Source organism: Enoplosus armatus, chromosome 16 (genome assembly GCF_043641665.1).
Source record: "Enoplosus armatus isolate fEnoArm2 chromosome 16, fEnoArm2.hap1, whole genome shotgun sequence".
NCBI lineage: Eukaryota > Metazoa > Chordata > Actinopteri > Centrarchiformes > Enoplosidae > Enoplosus > Enoplosus armatus.
Window position 1 is genome coordinate 5,946,235 of NC_092195.1, and position 21,918 is coordinate 5,968,152.

The following is a 21,918-nucleotide window of genomic DNA, read 5'->3' on the forward strand; positions in this document are numbered from 1 at the left end:
GCATGAACTTAGAAAGCATGCCTTACTGCTGCACACAGCATGTCAGTATGTTAGATCAAGCAGACATGTCGCAGGCACTGGAAAACTTTCCAATTTTGTTTATTGCATTGATTCCAACCCAGTGCATTTGAATGCAACGAATACAAGATCAAGCAGAAATGTGTCACAAAATGTACTTTGTACAGCTGAAGTGAAGGCACTGTAGCTACGTGCCACCAGCAATAAACTTGTCAAAACCATGTTTGAAAAAAGCGGACTTGTTCTATGTGCGAGTTGTGCTCATTTCACTCCGACACCATTCGACGGCAACATTTAACACATTATTAACACCAAGCAGCTCAGTTCGAGGCGATCAACACATCCAACATTAGGTGTCATTCACCCTCAGGCACTCACATAGTGGCATTAACATACAGATTTATATGTCGAGGAAGAGGGGCAAATCTATGCCAGTGTAACATATGTAGCATCAGTGGTGACGCCACAGTTATTATCCTTCATAGACATGAGGATGTAGCCGTCGTTGCCCCAGTAGGTGGACCAGGAGTTTTTGATCAGCCAGTATGGCTCCCCATTCAAGGTGCCGTATCCTACTGCAAGCACAGCATGGTCCAAATCATCAGTGGTGTTACCTGGAAAACACAAGACGAATGCAGACTTATAGAGAGAGACTTGTTGTCAAAAGTGTGAGCACCATAGAGAGGTAAACTTACCACAAGCGGGTTCATAGTAGACGCCGTGGCTGTAGAAAACAAATGATCGATGTGAAGCATCAATACTGACAGCCGCCGGCCCGTTTTTAAAGAGCGCCAGCTTAAGGGCCTCTGCATCCCCTGATGTGACGTTGGTGTAGCTCTGGACATGTGCAGTAAGCTGGGATGTGTTCACATGGCAAAACCCATTCTGTTCAGAGAGGGAAACAGAAAATGTAATACTAGAATAGAATAAGAATAATAGAACATTCACCATTCACCATCACTTAAATATGGAGGGCCGTGTGTGTGAGGGTGTATCATTGCAAAAGGTACAGGCATCAAGTCTTAATATCATCTCACCATTCCCATATAGGCTCCGTAGGTTTCTGTTGTGGCGATGCCTCCATGTTTCATGATCCACTCGTATCCTCTCCACTCCTCCCCTCCATCACAGCCGTTATTGCCGAAACCCCAGGAACAGTCCACCAGCATCTGCTGAGACAGAACCTGCAGAGAGCCCGTCTGAAAGACAAGAGCAGGACACGATCACACTCCACACACAATCACATTCTCTGAAATACAACACAAACAGGCTATGAGGGTTTAGGAGGGGAAAAAATGAGGGCGACAAAGTGTGCAGTTTATAATGAACATTTCTACACCAGCTGTTGTCTACAGGTCGCTCAGCAGACGCTGTGAGATCACGAAGAGGTACATTTAAAATTGGCCCCTGGGGAGTGGCTCTGTTTATGAAGCCGCATCCCGCGGTTCACTTCCTGCTGCTGCACTGTGTGCTGGCACAGGCACAAAGATGGCCTGCTGCGGCTTCACAACAGCACTTCCTCCTGGCCCAATCAAACTGCACTTGCAAACACTGAAACAATTAGTGGAGAACTCATCCACCGAGAAGTTCATGCATCTTCCACCTCTGTGGTCTCATTATTCTGACGACTGACACATAACTTTAGTAATCTCAGTAATACATTTTAAGGTTAATCATTATATGATACGGTTTGTTTGATTCTCTATCATTAAAAAAGGAAAAGCAGTCCACCAACACATTACCCAATATCCAGAAGCACACTTTTTTTTTTTTTTTTTTTAAACCTCACAAATGTTTCTCCATTGTTCCCTGTAGTCTGTCAACTCCCTACTTAGAAATCAAATTAGACAGCTACGGGCCCAGGACAAGAGACAAAATCAAGAGTGTGTGTGAGTAAGAGAGTCAAAGAATTTGGTCCCTTCAATGGGGTGCCATCAAATCCCATAATAAGCCATCCCATGTTTGGATCGAGTTGCTTGGCAACACGGGAAAAAGGAATGCCTTTGAGCTTTGCCTTGCACGGGGTGGAGGCAGGCCAAGGCTGACATTCACTCACTTTCACTTCTTCACACACACTGTCAAGCCTGTCCAACGAGAGTGAAAGTGGCACAATGAACCGTCTTGTGGACGCAAACTTACTCTGAAGGGGAGGAGTTCTTTGCACTCACAGCGATGCTTTTCCTAAAAGCTTAATGGAGGAAAAAGACCTACACCTCAAATAACAAACATCAGATGCATATTTGCGCAGAAATTATTTCTAGGATGACTAAATACAGACTCCAACACCCCCCCACCCATCCCCCGCCCCAAGTCATCATCCCTTAGCAATTACACTTTCCTATGTATTTCATACTGGCTATTTTTAACTTGGAATAATTTTCTTTTCTTTTTGTGTTACTTGTTTTGAAAGCTGTGTCACTTCACCTCAAATCTACCCCATTTTTTCATTTTGTGCATTTATTTTGAACCTTTGGCACATTATGTCCTGTGTTACTTTGTTTAAAGTGCTGTATTTTTCTGCCTACATAACCCACTCCCCTACAAGGATTATTAAAGTTACATCTCATCATTTCTTACATATTTAGAAAGATGCCAATAATAGATTAGCACCAAACATAACTGCAATACAAATCAACCAAAACATGATCAGATGAGCGGCCACGCTGAACATCTGCGGCTTCAAAGAGCATAAGGAAGCAGCCCCGTCAGTTGAAAACACTGAAATGTGGCCAGTGACTGTTGGAACAAGCTGCTTTCTATCCTTTTCACCTTCAGGAAGAGAGCGCCCTCTACTGCTCCAGTGGTGGCAAAGCTCCAGCAGGAGCCGCAGATAGCCTGGTCCTTCACTGGGGTCACAGCGCCTGCAAGAGCAGAGTTGAAGTAAAAACTAGGATGTCCTGCCAGGACAATACATCTTTGGTACACATTTTAGATTGAATATACATACCGTAAAGCCTCCAGTCAATTGACTCAGGTACCTCAACCCCTTCGTAAATCTTTGAGGGGAAGGGGAGCCCTCTGTTTGGGGTCTTTCCTCGTTTCCTTCCCCTCATGGTGGCCAGCTCCGACATGGTGCGATCTGACAGAGAGTTGAGAGCCAGAGAGAAGGGCAGCCCTGCTCTGTTCTTGGAGTGGACATACCTACAGTAACAAGAAAACAGTCGCCAGGTCATCAGAAGCCCTTCATTTATTATACCTCATGTAAATCGAGCTGGACTGCTATTAAACTTGTCCTTTAAGAAAAGATCATATTTAGTAGTGCTGCAGGTAGTGTCACAACTCCTCAGTATTTAATGTTCCTCTCACCGGAGATTATGAACAAATGCGTGCTGCCTTTTCTCATGTTCTCTTTCATCGCTGTACTGACGCTGGAACTTGTCCTTGAAATGGTTGAACATGCGCTGTGAGTGGCCCGACACTGAGGTGCGGATGAGATCTTTCATTGGATTGGCCAACATGTGGTGCTCCACTCCTGGACCAGGAAATCCCCCACAGCTCATCCCTGTAGGGGAAGAAATTGACAAAAATAGAAAAGTATTCCCACCCCCTTTTAATTTTTTCTAAAAACATCTTCACGCATGCGGCTAGAGCAGAGCACAAACCTTCAGGCAGTAAGAAGACCTTGGGGTCCACGAGAGTGCTGAACTCTTTGTAGTCCACCAAGTATTTGTCATAATGTGACCCCAGCAGTGTGTTGTATCCCATCATCTCATAATGGAGGGGTGTGGCAGGCTCCTCCTTGCCATCTGCACCTCTCTCTGAGTGGGTCACCCACAGTGTGTACGTGTTCTTCTTGTAACCCACAGTGGTCACGTTCTGCCAAACTTCACACAGGGAACCTCCATAGAACTCCATCCTCAGGAACTATAGGAGGGTGTAACATCTCGACATTAGTATTTTTGCAACAGCAGTAAATCATGGTTACATAGCCCAGTTTGCATTGGTGCAAGGCTGTGAGACCATGGAAAAGAGTCAAAAGCTCAATGTACTTAAATCTCACTCATTAAGACCGCAGTGTAACAGACTCTCTGGTAATATAACGCAGGATCTGACCTGGCGCCATGCTGTGAAAATTGCTAAAGGTCAGCAATGACAGGCGGTCTTCAAGTTTTGTTTATGATGATGAGACTAATGTTACACATATCAATCTAATAGCAATGTGTTTGTGTGTTCAAATTACACACACACAGACCTGGAAGCCCTGCACATCAGGCAGCGACGGCTGCGGTGTGACTGCTTCGTCCTTTGTCCCATTGACCTGGAAACACTTCATCACGTTCTGCTCTACCTCTGTGGTCTCAGGAGTGATTTTATAGGCAACGCCCCACTGCTGATCCGCTGCCAGCTGGTAAGTCGACACCTGGCCTGTTGATGATCAGTGGGAGAGATGTTACACATTATTATTATCATTTAATCTTAGTGTGCAATTACATGTAGTTACAATAACAGCTTCATTTTGTTAGATGCCCAATATTTGTTTCTATCCACCTCTGGTAAAAATGTTTGTTAATACATGTATTTGCTTTGTTTTGGTTATGATAAAGTTACATACATAGCAACCACACAATGAGATATACACTATCCAAACTTGACACTATGCACATGTGGGTAGGTTGAAAGCAAGAGAAAGATAAGATGGTGTCTGCAAATAAAATATTTTTTAGCACCCATAAACTTAGGGAGCGGCCCTGCTCTACGATAAAAAAATATATATAATTCAGATTTAATTATGACACTTTACCTCATCAGGATGATAAGGATACAAAATATACAGCTTACAAAAAAGGTTTAAAGTCACATGAGTATGTAACATGAGTCAACAGAATAAAGTTCCCCCGTAGTGCTTATTCATTCCTTTTCACTTCCTTGTGTACTTATTTTCTGCTCTGGTCACTTCAGTCTGATATAACAGGCTCTCAGTTTCACATCACCAATCCAACCAAGCCGAGAAAATACAGAGTCAGGTTTAAGAGAACCAGTCACAGGTCAAGTGGTTTCTTACCGTGGTAGTAGTCTATTCGGCTGGACTTAGCCGGCAGGTCTAACCAGGCCTCAAATGGCTCCTTGATCTCAGCATAAGGCAGAGAGATCACTCCTGCAATGGGACACAATCCTTTCATGAGGCTAAATTCAGAGGAAAAAGAGGCCCTAACATGTAATCTGATGCTGTGCTGCTTACCTTTGACATGATAGCTGTCCCCAAAATTTGGAAGGGAGGGGATTGCTTTTCCCTCTGTGGCTGAAAACGAACATAAGAGGTGTAGAAAGATGCTTTACAAAAAAAAAAAAACTCTTTCAGCAGTGTTACTGACCTTATCCATGTGTTTCTTATGAGGAAAAACACAGTGAATGTTACTGGATAGTTAGGAATATTGATAGCCGTCCTTGGACATTTGCTCTAACAGTGTATCACTTGCAAAGAGTTAAGGTCGAGGCAAACATCTGCTAGAAAATGTGATAATTTAGCCAATGCTATATTCTGCCATTCTTAACATAAGCCAATAGCAGACAATGAACTGGAGCCTTTTCTGAGTCATTTACAATTAACCAACACACTACATGGCTTATTTGCTCAGTTAGGGAGCCACTGAAGGAATAAAAGTATTGGAAGTATTTCTTCAGCACCCTGAACAAAAAGCTAAACGACATTGTAACAACACTAAGTGCTAGCTGCTTTCGTAGCATGTAGGTTAGCTAACTGGAAACACCACAATGTGGCAAATCAAAATGTTGTTCCTTACCTATGACAGCCCACAAAAGCACAGCTGCAATGGACAAACGCATTGTTTCCACGGTGAGATCAGAAATACATGAGCCAAAGCAGTCAGGCTAAACTCAAACAAAAACACATGACTCTGCAACCTACAGCTCTCCAAAACAATAATTAAATAACGACCCGCAAACACATCCTGTCTCAGCCAATAACGCTGTGGCGTGGAGGAGCGTAGTCCAATCAGATACGAGAGGTGGGGTTTATTTGCGCGGATATCACGTGACTTGTGTCATATGACTATGTAAGACTATGGTTAAAGATTTTGGGTGAAGGTTGAACAATGCCAGAAGATGTCAGAGTTTTTGTCGGGACTTTTATCGCTTTTATCATCCGTCAGTCACATACGGGACTGGAGAGCAGGACATGTGATGTGAATACGCAACTGAAATAGGAGCTTCACACATTTAGGTCCGACAAAAATACAATCATCATGTGTCAAAGTAGTCAAACTCAAACATATTTCAGTGAAAGACTTCTCTCACATGTTTTCCTTGGATTAGACTGGATACAGAGGGAAGCAAAGCCTTTCTCCACCATTATCTACCATGTAGGCCACTTATACCATTAGGTACTGTGAATAAGCCTCAGCCTACTGCTTAACCACTTACATTTATATTTAAAATACAGTAAGTAGTTAACTACTACCTACTTCTGCAGAGGCTGGTTTATACAGACATTATCAATTGCTTATTGTCGAATTTACTTCACTGTATATGAAAACTGGATGGAGTCAATTATTTCCAGCTAATTTCCAATGCAAATAAGGTTGTTTGTATTCTGTATTTTGACTGTTGTCAGCCAATCAACTTCCGAAGAAAACATTTTAATTTAACAATTTTAATCAAACTGGATGGAGTCACAGATTTCCAACTAATTTCCAACGTTCCTAAGGTACGATTATGCTTTTTAATTATGAAGCAAAGTCTGCAAGTTTTGGACACCTCAAGTGTGCTGCTACTATAAAGCCACACTTGATAACTTCTACACATTGTAGCACATTTGCATCATACCTCTTGCAAAAAAAGTGTTAATTTAAAGAATAAGGTTGTTTTTTATCCTGTATTGCTCTTGTTGTCAACTAATCAACTAAGAAAACAGATTTATATGAAAACTGGATGGTGTCACAGATCTTTGTCAATGCAAACGATGGAAACAACTGCATGATGAACACTGCACCATTCTGACCTTTTGTTTGTGTGTCCAATAGCCATGAGCACCTCCGCTGTGTGTCTCTGTCTAGCTTTCTGTCCCTTGCTTTGTCCCTCGCTCTCTTTTCCAGAACTGATGCCCCTCTTGCGCTGGACCATGCTGACCACCTCTTTCTTTAAAAAACCCCCCCCAAAAAAACTCTTAAATTTATTGCACAGAGAGGTATCCCTCCTCTGTTCCTTATCCTGAGGTTTCGCCACTTTTTTCCTGTTAAAGGAGTTTTCCTCATCCAAAGTTAGGGTGTAAGAATGTAGGGTGTCGTATGTGTCGCAATGAATAATGTAATAAATACAATTTAAATTAAATAAAAATCCGATGTCCCATCACTTCTGTACTTTTAAATGTGCATGTTTAGCTCTGTGCTCTTAGTCTTTATCTTTTGTTATACAACATGTGTACATATATAGTTACACAATATCTAATATGATGAGTATTTGTCAGAAACAGTCTGAAGCTACTGCTAAAAGCCTCAGAACTGGAGTACATACAAAACCCATACTTGGCACTAGATGTCAGTATCTTACAGAACATGGTCATACTATTGCACAACATTACAAATCCGTTTTGCAAGACATGAGTCCAGAGCTCCTCTGGCACAGATATTGAAATACATAGAACATAACTGAAAGGCAGTATGCTCTCATGAGCGTGTGCAGGCAGGCAGAAGAGAGAAAAGACTGGAGGACAGAGTTACAGAGTAAGAGACGGTGCTGCACTGAACTCTGTCAGTCTGAGTGAGTCTCAGGGCACTAACTGAAGTCAAGGGGTAACAGTGCAACAGCTGAGCAGCCAGCAGGGAATAAAACAGTCGGTGTGTGTGTTCAGTACACAATAACAGCTGAAAGACAGAGGAAGGGGAAAATAGTGGGAAAGCATATTTTCCATTGGTCACAATGTGGGACTTTATCATGATACAGGGATCAAATGGAAAGGGTTCATTCTGCAGGACTAAAGTGAGCTATGTGGTTGTGCTGGCACCATTGTGGCTTTTGTGGTCTGGTTAAATCTTCCAAAACCAACTCAGATATTGATAATCTGATAACAATATATCTGCCATTATTCAAATTTAACATAAACACATAGAATTAACAATATTAAATAAATATTGACATATTTTCAATGAATGTTTTCAGACCCTTTAAATTGTGTTTTTTTAAGTAACTGTGATCAAGATGTGTACAGATCCGGACACATACTTGTCAGTGTTCTCTGGTGGGCAAATGTAATAGAGACACTGTCTCTAAGTTAACTCAAACACATAGTTACCTTCGAACAGAGCTAGGATAGCTATTTCCAGTCTTTGTGCTAAGCTAAGCGATGCAACTGCAGCTTCATATTTACCATAGGCTACATCATATTTATCATACACACGAGAGAGCGGTATCAATCTTCTCATCTCACTCTCCGCAAGAATGCGAAAAAGTGTATTTCCCAAAATGACGGAACTATTTCTTTAAGTGAGTAATTGAGTAACAGAGCTGGCAATTCATTCAAACTGTGGCAGCACAGGACAGCTGCATCTGTGTGATCGGAGGACTCCTGTAACACCTGCTGTTGCGTAAGAGATTCCCCAACAACCCAACAGCCCAGACAAACACAAGTAGTTTACAGCATGAAATGTCATACATTCCCTAATAGACTTGTTTCATAGCACATTATCCTGCTTAGAAGTAGAATTCTGCCAATCTCAAAAGTTGCTTTGATGACCAATAATTAGATTTATAACCTTAAGTACTTACAGACATTGACGAATACTGATATTAAAACAATCAGTTACGTGTAGCACATGTTTATTGCTTATTTTATTTTGTGTTAAACAATAACAATAGTAACCACAAAACATTGCTCATATACAAGAATACAGGAGTATAAATATAGAATATCTGTACTACTAGGGTAGTATTTGAGCATTTCCCTAAAACACAACAGACACACTCAAAAACTCATTCGCTCAATCATTCACAAATCCAAATGGAAGACCATTTGTGTCTGAAAAGGTTCAGTCCCTTATGAAGACAGCCTCTTCTTTAGTTTAGTGCTCAGAGTACTTCTTGCACTCCCCTTTCCTCATTGACAACATTTCCTCCATAATTGACTATTAGGAGTTACAGGAGGAGCTCAATAATCAAGGCAGAACAATCCAACACCCGACAGCTTGCTTTGTTCCATTTTGATGTGGAAAGTCGGATCCAAAAAAGAGGCTCACCGTTCACATGAATACAAAACGTGTCTCTTTGCCGACTGTAGCATATAAACATCAATAAATGTTTAACTTTGACACATCACTATAAAGCTGTAGACGAGTTACACCACTGTTGAGAGGATTGACAGCCTCTACAATACGCCAAAGGACAGATAATGTGCAGAAACAGAGTTAGTGATATCAGTTCAATGGCAGCAAGCAACATCCTCTTTGCAACAGAAAGCAAGGAGGTTTATGGGAATTGTTGTCTTTTAAATAACGCTGGCACTAATAATACTGATAGAGACCAAACCTCCTGTCCCAGCTCTCATGTGTTTACAATACATCCACATGGGTTCACAATTTATTTGACAATGATGTACTGATGTTCGGATACACTACGTATAGCACCTTTAATATGACACCATCCAATGTTTAGACAATATGGAGACATGATGTCAGGTTGATCGGAGCTGGGAGGGTGCACTTCATCCTGCCCTGCCACATGTCTTCTGCCACAGAGTCCACTTTGAGGCTTGCCGGGCACAGTGAGAGTCTTTAACAGACGTTCATTAGACGCTGTTGAGTAGCAGAATGGCAGTGGCTGAGCCGGGAGAGGAAATTTCAGGATTAATGTAATGGGGATCTTGTTCATCCCCAGAGTCCCCTTCTTGTTTTTGTGCTACAGTCAAGGTTAGCTTGTTCAAGCCGGCTTCTAGCGTCGCCTCTGCTCCCTCTGCTCTATCACCTTCAACACACACAAACAGAGGGCATGCAATGGTGAGTAAATGTGCATGTCAAAGTAAACCGAAGAATATATCAATTTATCTTTGCTCAATGAAACTGAAACTTTAGTGAAAACCAAACCACCGCTAGCGTGATGGTTGTTTTGTCTTTTTGCAAATTATTACACAATAACAAACTAATATTTATCAATATTACTCTGGGGGACTATGGGAAGTCCTTCACCCAAATGAGATGGTTCAGCTTCCACACAAGTACACAAGCTTCCCCCAAGATGGAAAGCCGCATCTTTCCAAGGGACAGAATCAATACTTTTGATAGGGACAGAATCAATACTTTTTGGAAAGTAAAGATGTACAATACTGGTACTGGCCTTTAAAAATATGCACAATACCTTAAACTTTAATTAATACTACTTACAGTTATTTATGTTTTTTGCTGAATAATGTATCAGATCCTACATCTGATATCATTTGCAATTCAGACTCACAAACCCAATTATGATGACTGAAGTGGAGCATTGATAACTGACGAGATATGTACAGAATGTATATGAGCAAATACGAATTTTCACTGTATTTGTCTTTTTTTTTTTGAGTTGAACATTTTGGAAAATATGCTCATTTGCTTTCGTTTCCAGAGTGAGACGAGAATATGGGTATCAATCTCATGTTTGTGTGTTACTACAGGAGTCGGGACTTGGTTAACCTAGCTTAGCACAAGTTAACGGAGTCCAGGGGGAAACAGCCTGGCTCTGTCCAAGTTCAGAAATACACCTACCAACACCTCTAAATCTCACTCATTAACATGCTGTTTGTAGTTTGTTTAAATGACTGTTTGTGGGTTCAGCGGAAGTTCACTGCTGAAACTGTTTCTTGGGGAACAATAGCACAGCACAGTTACTTCCTGGAGCCTTGTCGTCACAGTGAGGTTGCCAGGTTTGATACAAAGGCCCATGTACAGAGACAAAACAAATGGATAAACTGTTATTTGCTAATGAATAGTTTCAGTATATAACTCCTTCTAAAACAACTAATCATATCATAGCTCGTTAATTAATGTGTTGATTAGTTTGTTAGTGTTGCTGGTACGCATATTTATGAACGACAGAGCCAGGCTAGCTGTTTACCCCCGCTTCCAGTCTTCATGCTAAGCTAGGCTAACCACATCCTGACTCGAGCTCTGTGAGCTCTGTTCTGAACGCACTGACATGAAATTGGCACTCTCCGACAGAAAAGCATAAGCATAATTCAAAACATGTTCAACTATGTTTTTAATGCTCCACTACAAAAATACAAAACAATTTCAACATACAGGACAAAGAATCACATAAGAAGTCAGCACACATGTACACACTGATGTGATGAACACACACCTCTCTCCTGGTCGCAGTCTGGAGAGGAAGCTCCACTGCACTGGCTGCGGGGGCCCAGGAGAGGTGACGCATGCCCAGAACCGCACACTGAGTCTGGGTCATGAGAGCTACAGGGGCTCGCTAGCTCCAGGCCACCGGGACAGGAGGAGGAGAGGACGGAGGAAGAGGGAGAGGAGGAGAGGTAAGAGCAAGGGGTGTAGAGCGAGGAGGAGGGGTAAGGGCAGGGCATGTCCAGGGGGGTAGAGGCAGAGGTGGAAGGATTGGAGGAGGAGGAGGAGGAAGGTGTGGAGGGCATGGCTTGGGGTGAGGAGGTGGAGTGTGTGTCGGCCTCCTCCTCTGAGCTGCTACTGTGACTGCCCTCTTCGTCAATTGATACGGACGCCACTGAAACACACACACACACACACACACACACACACACACACAGATATGCACATTAAACATGCAGACACACAGGTTCACCAACAAAACAAAAAAAAACTCAAAATGTGGACGGATGAAGTGGACGACTATTAATTTCTAAACTTCACTTATACTCACTTGACAAACCGTCTGACTCCATCTTGAAGTTGGCGATGTCCTCGTTGCCTCCATCTCCCTCCGCACCAACACCCTGCTCCCTGGTTCCCATGGCGAGGGAGCGCCGCTGGGCATGGATCTCTTCTGAGATGCTTTCTAGGTTGCGTAACGCTGCGCGGTACTCGGCCTTGGCAACCACAAGTTTGGCCTGACGCTCATCCACATGGCGCTTCAGTTGCTATGAGAAATCAAACGCAGTTTCTTAGTAAAACTGTATATGAATTATCTACATTTTGACATACAAGAAAAGTATTTCCAAGGCTAAATGAGCATGACATTTACACAGTCAGGGGTAGTGATTTAATTCAAAAGCTAACATGACTCACGACTGCCATGCAAGCTCTTTGAGGCTGTACTATAGCTAAGGCGTATTTTGAGCTAAATGCTAACGTCAGCATGCCAACAGGCTCACAATGACAATGCTAACATGCTGATACTTAGCAGGTATAATGTTTACCTTGTTCACCTTATTAGTCAGCATGTTAGCATGCTAACATTTGCTAATTAAAACTAAACAAATTACAGCTGAGGCTGGTTGGAATGGCATTAGTTCTGCAGGTATTTGGTCATAAACCAAAGTAGACGGAAAGTTAAGAGTTCACTAAAGTTATTACAATTTGTCCTGAGGGAGACGTCAATGAATGTGAGATATTGTGGTGGGCCGACTGATCTACTGACTGACATTAGCGTGGCTAAAAATGTACAAACTACAGTGCTGAACTGGTTTGGCTAAAAGCATCTTAACTTTAAATTGTTTAAAAGCCCGCTGTAACATACGTACCTCAAGCTGTAGATAATACTTGGCTTTCAGTTCAAAATACGGCCTACAGGGGGAGAAAAAGAAGAGAAAGTGTGAGAGGGAGAAACTTTGCCAACTGTCACTGGAGAAACTGCGGGAAGAATAACACTCCTCTGTGAGCCATCACATTCCTTGGCTCTTACATAGGGAGCACACCCCAGCACTGCACAACCAACACATGAAACATCTGGACTGCATCAGATGACATGAACGTAGCCCCTCTTTCTCACACACTAACACACTCACACACAGCGAGGCCCGAGCAGGGGGAAAACAAAAGGAGACATTCAGAAGGGAAACAAAGACTCGGACCTGGATTTGTTGATGGAGCGTTTGAGTTTCTTCTCTAACTGCCTCATGTGGCTGATGCAGGAATTGTAATTGGATGCTGTTTTCCTGTGTTCAGCCTCACTGCGCGTTCTCGCCTGCTCGGCCTCCATCACCTGAAACAATCCAGAAAGGTTTATTTTAACCGTAGAAGCCAAGCAAAAGACAATTCCAGTATAATCATATCGACTACTTCCACTTTCACCATCTCCACTGTCTGTAGCAGTCCAAACCTCACCCTCAAGCACATATTACTTGTTAGGATGGAACCTTTCAGTATTTTTCAGCTGTCTGGCATCATGTTCATACCCTCTGTGTGGCATGGTTGAGCATTTCCTGCCAGGCGGAGTCAAACTGGCGGCTGTCCTCCTCCAGCAGCCTTTCCTCGGCTAAGGCGATGGTCTCCTTGGCTGCCCGCAGGATCTCAACCGCCCGCTGGAACTCCTGAGTGGCCTTTTGGGCTTCAACCTGGGCCTAGAGTTCAGACAGAGGGGTAGTTATGATGACATCAAATGTGAAAGCAAGGTAGCTAAAAATGTACATCAGCTTTCAGGTGGTAAATATTACTGCTGTGAACTCAGGGTTTCATGATAGACTGAGATTTCACTCAATTCTGATGTCATGAATAGTGACCAGGGTGGGAAAAGCTGACAGAAAGCTTAAATTATAGCATCGTGACAGCTTCAAACCACTTAAAATTCCCCTTTTGGTTATTCATTTCCACCAGCAAGTTGGCCCAGCGTTAGTTCTCACATGGTACGAGGGCAGCAGTACTCCTTGTGCTGCCTCCAGTGTGTGTCTGTGTGTATTTCTATGACCTATATTTCCTCTGGAGGAGCCATGGCTGATTCCTGATGACAGCCATAGAGGGACAAAGAGCACACACAAACACACATGCACAGAAAAACAACCGCGCCTTGATCCAAAAGACAAACAGAAGCTTTGTCACTAAGAATATCTGACACTGTCAGTGGGCTCTTCCTGCCCACAGTCATAGTCAATAAGAGGATTATTCCCATCATGCTGGACATATCTGGACCCACTCTGTCCACTCAGATAGGCGTGACTTAAGAGTCAGTGTTTTGGCAGAATACCAAGATTAAGTAGTTACAGTAACTCCAATCAGATTTCCTAGAATAAGATAGAAAATAATAACAAAACAATAGAACATTTGATTAGCCGGGTAAATCTAATGGAGACCTTTTTCTTTGAAATAAATCAAACTGAGCTGATGACATCACCAGGATTTAATGTTGGGGACTCCAAGATGAAAATGTCTTAAATGTATCAGGGATATGTCTCAGACAATCACCTTGGCTTTCTGGAGAGAGGACAGTATTAAAGGCATGGAAATAAACCAAAAAGCTTTTTTCTTAAGAACTTGTTTCATGATTAATCAACAGTATATCATTTAGCTGGGGCTGTGATACCTACATATATACATACATATGCCATCCATATTAAACATAAATCACAAACCGCATCCTCATCTTCCTACCCATCCTGCAGATTTAAATTTTAAGAAACTCAGATAGTTTGTAGTAGGCCACAGAAAACACATCTGGGACCAATTCTGCTCCAAGTTATCTTGGAGTAATCATTTCACTTGTATATGCAACAACAGGCCGTCCCAATAGTAGTTTCCCTCTAGTCTTTTAAAAGCTTCATGTTAGAGTACAGTTAGAGTGCATTTTGTTCAGTGCAACACTTTAATGGGACACATTTCCCCTCAAGATGAAGGGAACTCAGTTGTTTTAAGTGGTGTGTAACCCTTCGACATCTTATAACATACCCTGTAAGTCTGTTGTCCTGTTTTAACTGCATTGTCCATTTGTATTGACTGTATACTACAATAGAAACAAGCTTACGGGTCTAGTTTGTGTTTCTATCCCTGAGCAGCAGAATGGATTATTGTGTGCCATTGTTGCAGCTGAATGGCCATTTTTAACTATGATATAAAACCATCCATTCATGTGAAAATTATAGACCATTTCACAGTTTCAAACATAAATAGTCTGAAATTCAAATGTATTTGTTTGAGTGATTCCCAAATTCAATAGATGACAGGAATGAAAACTTGACCCAAGCTGCAATGAAATGGTCTATATAAAGTAATAAGTTACTTTATTTCCTCTAACTTAATATACTAATAGGTGCTTTATTTTCAAAAAGGAGCAAAATGAGTTACTATAATTAGTAATTATAAGCCTATGTTCACTGTGTGCATCTGAAATGTAACAGATTTGACACACCTTACCCAGTGTGTAATAAGAGGGGTGGTACCAAAATGCTCTCTGTCTGGAGTAGACAGGTATTAGCACATGCTAATACTTTAGCATATGGTTAATAAAGCCTACATTTATTGATTTTTTGCTGCTTAGGGAACTCACAACAAGCTATAAACACAACATTGTCATATTATGACCATATAAAGTTATTATGGTGAACGTGTTAAAAGCATATGTGAGTCTTATATTCACTTTTACATTGTTACAATTTTAGCTCAATTTTGGTCTCCAAAAATCCAAAATCCAAATCCTGAGGGAATTGTCTGACGTATCTGAATTAGTGCTATATATGTTCCCCAACAAGTGGGTTTATGAGAGCGGTGAGAATGAACTAAGACAGTAAAGTTGTGATGTGTACAAGCAAAACATGGAGCTTAAACACGCACCGAGAGCATTTTAGCATCACTACGAGCGACTCATTTCACATTAGACAGCTTTAACATAACAGACTCCCAAAAGGTCAGTGTAGTTCTCTCAGCTGTTACACACTTTTTCTCACGGCCTTCCCGGGCTTTCTGGCACATTAACCCCTGTAACACGACCCCCTGCACTGTCAGCCATGTTTAAGATAAAGACTCAAACGGTGACGTGAGCAAGCACAGATCTGCATCGTCTCACACAAATTGCAGAAACTCCACAAGCTGGCATGTTTGGTGTCGGTATTGTTGTGATATCTGAGCGTTGTAGTGGTTAGATATGCTATCCATGGTTGTCAAGGCCCCTTCGAGAAGGTGAAGAGATAGAGGAAGGGAGGATGATAACAGTTGCTCTTTGCGTGTAATCTGTGAGTTTGACCGGCAAAGATGAATCCCTCCTCTTTGTCCCTCGCCATGACCCATTTCCCAGGCTCGGAGAAGAGAGGGGGCGCAGGGAAGACAGAAGGAGGATGATGGATATTTGATGAGCGAGGAATAGAGAAGGAACTAGGACTTTAACGCTATCCATCAGTGGTTTTTGTCAAGTGGGAGATAAAATGTCACACAAAAGTGCCCGTCCTTCACAGGACTTCCTGGACGGAGCAGCAGCAGCACACTTCCTTTGTCATACAGGGGTAATGTTTATTCATAGTGTTGTCAGTGCCAAAGCAAAAAAACAACTGAACCAATGACAAATCTTCAGCACCCTGGTGAGTAACACGCATCAAGGGCGGAGGACACAATTTGCTGTTATCTTTAAGGCACAAAAGCCTGCAGAGCACGGGACAGCATTCAAATGACTGGCATTGTTACCGGTTAATTAACTTGATGTCACAGAGCCCACAGTATCTGACTCTGACTCTGTCTCTGAGGCAAACAATGCAGTGGTTTTGGTCTGAAATACCACGACACGCGGCCACCTGTTCATATCATCACTACTATTGGGTGATGCGCATGTGTGTATATGTGTGTGTGTGTAACAGTGCACATGACTCATCTATAATTAATGTGTCAGACACTGTCGTCCTGTCTGACGCCTTTGTCTCTAGAAATTCACCCCACTTACAGTTTGTTTGGGAGGTGAGAGATGGTGAAGAGGTAGAGAGAGGTGACTGAAACAGACAGGGAGGTGAGAGGGGTACAGGAGACAGACAGCCAGACAGACAGGCACTGGTGCAGAAGAGAATGCTGGGAAAAAAAGGACAAAAGATAGGACAGTACAGGCAAATTCCTATACACACCCCCCAGTCTGTTGGAACGTAGTTGGGGAAACATGGGGGGTTGGGGGCTGAGACTGGCTTATGGGTGGGGGTGGGTGCAATATTGTGTGTGTGGGTGTGTTTGTTCTGGTAGGGTCAGTGAGGGTAAGCATTTGAATCCCTTTAAAGTAGGTCATGTATTAAATATTAAATATTCATCCATAAATCATTATCAGACAATACGCCAGTTTAACCAGAGGCCTTCATCGGCTTTTCTCTATTCAATCCCCCTGATCACACACACACACACACACACACACACACACACACACACACACATGCACAAAGCTAGGGAGGGCTTCTTATCCTTTCACGTGAACACAGGTCTCATCAAAATTCAAAACCTCCCAGTAATCCTGGACTCTCACGTGTTATTGGCAGAAGCAGAAGCCACTGGCAGGTAGTTTGTCATATTGCAACAGGGACAAGCAAGGACAGACACACACACACACACACACACACACACATATATATACACACAATCTATTTCAGTTTGACGCCTCAGCTCTGACACACAAATGTCAGCCTTCTCATGAATGACTCACGAGCTTCTTCCCTATTAGCTGAGAAGAAGGGGGCGCTGGACTCAGGCGCTATCCAATCAGATCAAAGCCTCAACAGGTTGGGGCAATTAGACAGTTAAGGACATGACCCCCCGGAGAGGGAACAGCACAGTTTAGTGCACTAACCATTGGGGACGTTGCTCTACTTTGCATCTACCTGCAACAGTGCAACAGAGACCTCTGAGATGCAGCAAAGGAAGCGAGTCTGATTATGAAAAACACAGCAAGTCAAGCAGTTTCAGTGCAACTCAGACAATTCCTCCTCTTCACACTGAGTTGGTGTGTGTGTGTGTGTGTGTGTGTGTGTGTGTGTGACACTAGCGTAGCACACAGAGGTAATACTGAGTCTAAAAATAGACATCACGTGACTGTGCTCCCTTTAAGTAGATATAAGCTGAGCTCTTTAAACTTCTCATTGCTAATCCTCAGTAAGCCTGCCCTCACACTCTCTGTCTACCGACCTCAGAGTCACTCCAGCTGTATGTGTGTGTGTGTGTGTGTGTGTGTGTGTGTGTGTTTACCTGTCTTGCTACTTTGCGGGCTTCCCAGTACGGTTTGGAGTCATCCACAGCTCGTCCGATCCTCTTCACCTGCTCATCCAGCTTCACTGTTGCTTCCACCAGCACCGCGCGAAACCGCTGACGGCAGTCCTACACAAATACACACACACACACACACACACACACATATATATATTAGCTTTTAAACGTATCAATCAATCTACAGTCACATGACAGCATTTCAAAGCTGTTGTGGAGGTGGAAACTGGAGACACTGTGGTGAGAAACGCGGAGGTCTAAGAGTTTTTAGCCAGTCCTCAGTCTTGGTCCAGACTGACATTCATGGTCCCCAGAGGATTAATCCTATTGACTTTGCTGACCCCCTGACATTTCATCTACTGTAGCGCCATCATCAGGTCAAACTTTTTTCAGCACTAAATGAATCATCAGCCTAAGCTGTACTTTGTGTTTGTGCCAATTTGCAAATGTTAGCATGCAAACACGCTAAACTAAGAATGGAGAATATGGAAAACAGACCTGCTAAACATGTGCATGTTAGAATTGTCATTGTGAGCATATTAGCGTCACATCCTCACAGAACCGCTGGCATGGTTGTAGACTCTTATGTTTTATTAATCTGTAATCCAGAGCTCAGTCAAAGCACATCAACACTGTCAAGGTCACCACATCTTGTGTTTCGTGTTTTAAGCATTAGCCACAATTTGGCTTTCCTTGTGGCTTGTGCTTTCCTGCTGGCCCTGACCAATTTGGCCTTGCGCCTCCAAAGCGGCTCTTCTAATTCAAGTCACCACTAAACCATTACCCAAATACAAGCACATGCATTAATACACGCGCCAGCTCGATCTCAGTTTTTCTTTTTCGCTCCAATGGGTGTTGTTGAGCAAACCTTATACACATTCTTTGGTGGTGAAATCTCGTTGAAACTGTTTGTGAGCAATGATATAGTGTGGCAACATCTGTGTGTGTGTGTGTGTGTGTACACTTTTTGGCATAAAGCCTGAGGTGGCACTGTGTCAGTAGACTTGTTATTCATAGATGAGGACTGTCATCATCTTGTCTGTATGGCGGGGTGTGTGTGAGTATGTGTCTCTCCTACAGAGTTTGAAAGGCAGCAGCACCTGCATCCTGTTCATAAAACTGACGGAGGAATACAAGAAAGGGTAAAAGAGGGAAAAGGGAGAGGGCGCTACAGGAAGCCCACTTCCCATGAAATCATTATGTTTCCTGACTTCCTGTTCCTGTGAAAAGATAGTGACACAGCATGCAGTCTGGGAACTTAATGATGGCACCCTCTCTTGGCCTTTTGGCCTCTTTATCTCTAACACACACAATCTTACATGTCTGCCAGGGCACACGAGAGGTTTACCTTTATGTTGGCAGAGTAGAGAACCTCATATCTGAGCGTGGATTTAACCTCATTGCCTCAGCTTTTCCTGAATCCTCTGAATCTACTGCACATCGCTCTTAATCAACTCCAGCCTGCAGCCTGCCAGCGGCACTTTTCACATTCTTCAGCTCCTGACTTTCAATCTGCCTCACGATGAATGGCCTTCTTTTTCTGTTTGCGTATGCCTGTGTATATATTTAAATCAGTCACTCTACTGACACATATTGCTACAGCAGTGGAAAGAAATTTACATTTTACAAAAAAAACGCAAATAGCCGTTAATTCCTTCACATCAGATGGGAAAAAATCACCAGGATCTATAATAATTATCCAGTATTTAGCTTGAAAACATGAATTAGGCAGTATGTAACAATGGTTCCAACATTGAGACGTGTGTGTATATACAAACCCTGTCCTCTGCCTCTCTGTCTGTTGTTATAAGTATTCCAGCACTGGTTTGTGGACATGAGTGAAGGTCTAATGAGAAACAGAAGAGGCCTACTTTGAGGAAAAGAAAAACCGCGGCCTAACTCTGGAATGTTTTTACTTTTGCTGAACAGTAACCCTTCTAGCACTCATTTATATCTCAGCGAGCGTTGTTAAAAGAAAAACACTACCATCCATCTTTCTGTTGTTCCTTGCTGCATTTTACAGCCTTTTTCCTCTTTAAAAGTGTTTGGTATGTTTTTAAAGGAGGGCTGAGGGAGTTGCGGGGAAACGAGGAGAGCACTTGGGATTTCGATGGCTTCAAATGTGCCATTCAAATATTATATTTAACATTCGGATCACAGTTATGCCTCTTGCGGCACTAAGAGTTCATACAGTGCAGTGTTATTAAGAAGGAGAGACAGTCGCTGCTTCAGTTTTTCCACATTTTCCCTCAGAAGCAGCTCCCGCATTTAGAACATTTCCATCTTTGCAAGACATTCCATGTGAACTGTCTCTATGCAATGGCCTCGTTGCTAGGCACATTCCTGAAGCACACCAAACCACATTGGAAACGAGATGAATTATCTCACAGCACTGACGGGATTCTCACTTGTTTGGAGTAAAACATACAATTTTTAAGCCTGAAAGTGAGACCTGATGGCTGCCTGAGATGGGTGATTTGCAGCGCAGCTCAGCCATGGCTGGAAGTGTTTACCCCAGGACACTAATAATGATGATAACAGTGCTGGTGGGTGGTGTTTCGTCTTACCTCCAGCTCACTCTCCCAGCGGTTAATGTCATCTGTGGACTGGTTTAACTTCTCCAGTTCTCCCTGTTTACAGAAAACATGGCACACATGGAACAGCACAGAGAGGGAGAGAGAGGAGTATGGTTAAAACAGATTGTGTGTCTGGAGGATAAACTGTGTGACTTCTGTTTACCAAATTACTGAGCATGCAGCCCCCAGTGTGTGTGTGTGTGTGTGTGTGTGTGCTGACAAAGCCTGAAAGGGGACAAATACACTATTAAAACTATTTATGAACACCATGGAACATGCATGACTAGAAAGCACAGTTGACACATTCAGTTAACAATTGATTCTTTTAAGTGGAGCAGTCATTGCTACAATATAGTGGTAATATAATAAAGTAGTATTTCACATTTTACTGTATATATTCCACTACATGTGAGGTTAACATGTTTTTATTTCACACAATCTGACAGTTCTTTTCACAGGGCTTCGCATTCTCATCTCAATGTCACTTTGACTGCTGGCCACATCTGGATCTATTTGTGTCAAAATCTCACCTGGATTCTTGGGTCCACTTCTTCCTCCTCCTCAGCACACTGCGAGTCCTCCTCACCGTTATTCCCATTTTGTAAAGGATCCATGTTCAGGATATCTGCGGATTTGGGGGGCAAAAGCAAACGAGGGTCTTCACTGCAAACAAAGCGCGACCCCGGGGTGCTTGCTGGACAGCAGGGGTGATCCGCCCTCACTAACCTTTACACAGAGCGCATTGCACGCTCCGGGCCTTTAACGGATTTCAGAGCGTCTCCAGGCGCAGAGGAGTCCGCTGTCTGCGGAGGAGGAGCGCGTCTGGCCGCAGGGAGGACCTACACGCACTGTCGAGGATCACAACCTCAGGGATCGACAGCAGACCAACTGTGGAAAAGAAAGTATTAAACTCGCTGGAATCAATGAAACTGCTTCCGGTGTGGACTTCCAAAATAAAAGCCCATTTAGTGCAGCAGTGGGCTTTTAAGTCAAAATGGGGGCAGGCTATGACATGGTAATATGTTTAAAGGTTTTTACCACGTGAAACAACCTCATCAAATAAACAATACTTTTCTTTTCAGAGAAGAAAACTTAGGCTGGCCTCTTACTTTAGAAGACTTATTTGAACCTTTATTTATTTCTGGGAAGGATCACTGAGTGCCGGGCTCGTTTGTTCAGAAATGCCCTGATCACACGCACACAGTCACTCCTATTCACACCTGGAAGCTGCCCCGTACAACACAGTCTGATCTGTTGGCCACTGTGCGACT

At 42.9% G+C, this 21,918-nt stretch overlaps 2 protein-coding genes across 3 annotated transcripts; both read right to left on the reverse strand.

Annotated features, from left to right (window-relative positions):
• Nucleotides 1–91: 91 nt before the first annotated feature.
• LOC139298792 (digestive cysteine proteinase 1) lies at nt 92–5,891 on the reverse strand. The gene is made up of 11 exons (XM_070921559.1): nt 5,760–5,891; nt 5,198–5,257; nt 5,021–5,113; nt 4,211–4,383; nt 3,621–3,882; nt 3,325–3,520; nt 2,966–3,159; nt 2,788–2,879; nt 1,056–1,217; nt 714–903; nt 92–632 (listed from the first exon to the last, which is right to left on the reverse strand). Exons 1-11 carry the CDS (start codon nt 5,800–5,802, stop codon nt 445–447), a joined length of 1,653 nt encoding a protein of 550 aa, XP_070777660.1. The 5' UTR covers nt 5,803–5,891; the 3' UTR covers nt 92–444.
• Nucleotides 5,892–9,599: 3,708 nt separating this feature from the next.
• On the reverse strand, nt 9,600–21,354 carry LOC139298948 (SH3 domain-binding protein 5-like). 2 transcript variants are annotated; one of them, XM_070921776.1, is made up of 9 exons: nt 21,178–21,354; nt 20,639–20,701; nt 18,054–18,182; nt 13,316–13,480; nt 12,992–13,122; nt 12,662–12,704; nt 11,842–12,058; nt 11,302–11,685; nt 9,600–9,930 (listed from the first exon to the last, which is right to left on the reverse strand). In XM_070921776.1, the coding sequence occupies exons 1-9, from the start codon at nt 21,259–21,261 to the stop codon at nt 9,755–9,757; spliced, it is 1,392 nt and encodes a 463-aa protein (XP_070777877.1). In that variant the 5' UTR covers nt 21,262–21,354; the 3' UTR covers nt 9,600–9,754. The 2 variants fall into 2 exon arrangements, with proteins under 2 accessions (XP_070777877.1, XP_070777878.1); XM_070921777.1 differs by having other exon boundaries at nt 9,776–9,923.
• Nucleotides 21,355–21,918: the final 564 nt, after the last annotated feature.

Excerpts from the sequence above, each read along its gene's own strand:
- LOC139298792 (XM_070921559.1), bottom strand. The coding sequence starts at position 5,802 with ATGCGTTTGTCCATTGCAGCTGTGCTTTTGTGGGCTGTCATAG. Across the intron at positions 5,258-5,759 it reads GCTTTTGTGGGCTGTCATAG|CCACAGAGGGAAAAGCAATC; the intron begins GTAAGGAACAAC and ends GTTCGTTTTCAG. Across the intron at positions 3,521-3,620 it reads GGTCTTCTTACTGCCTGAAG|GGATGAGCTGTGGGGGATTT; the intron begins GTTTGTGCTCTG and ends CTTCCCCTACAG.
- LOC139298948 (XM_070921776.1), bottom strand. The coding sequence starts at position 21,261 with ATGGATCCTTTACAAAATGGGAATAACGGTGAGGAGGACTCGCAGTGT. Across the intron at positions 20,702-21,177 it reads AAGTGGACCCAAGAATCCAG|GGAGAACTGGAGAAGTTAAA; the intron begins GTGAGATTTTGA and ends TTCTGTAAACAG. Across the intron at positions 9,931-11,301 it reads AGACTGCGACCAGGAGAGAG|GTGATAGAGCAGAGGGAGCA; the intron begins GTGTGTGTTCAT and ends TGTGTGTTGAAG.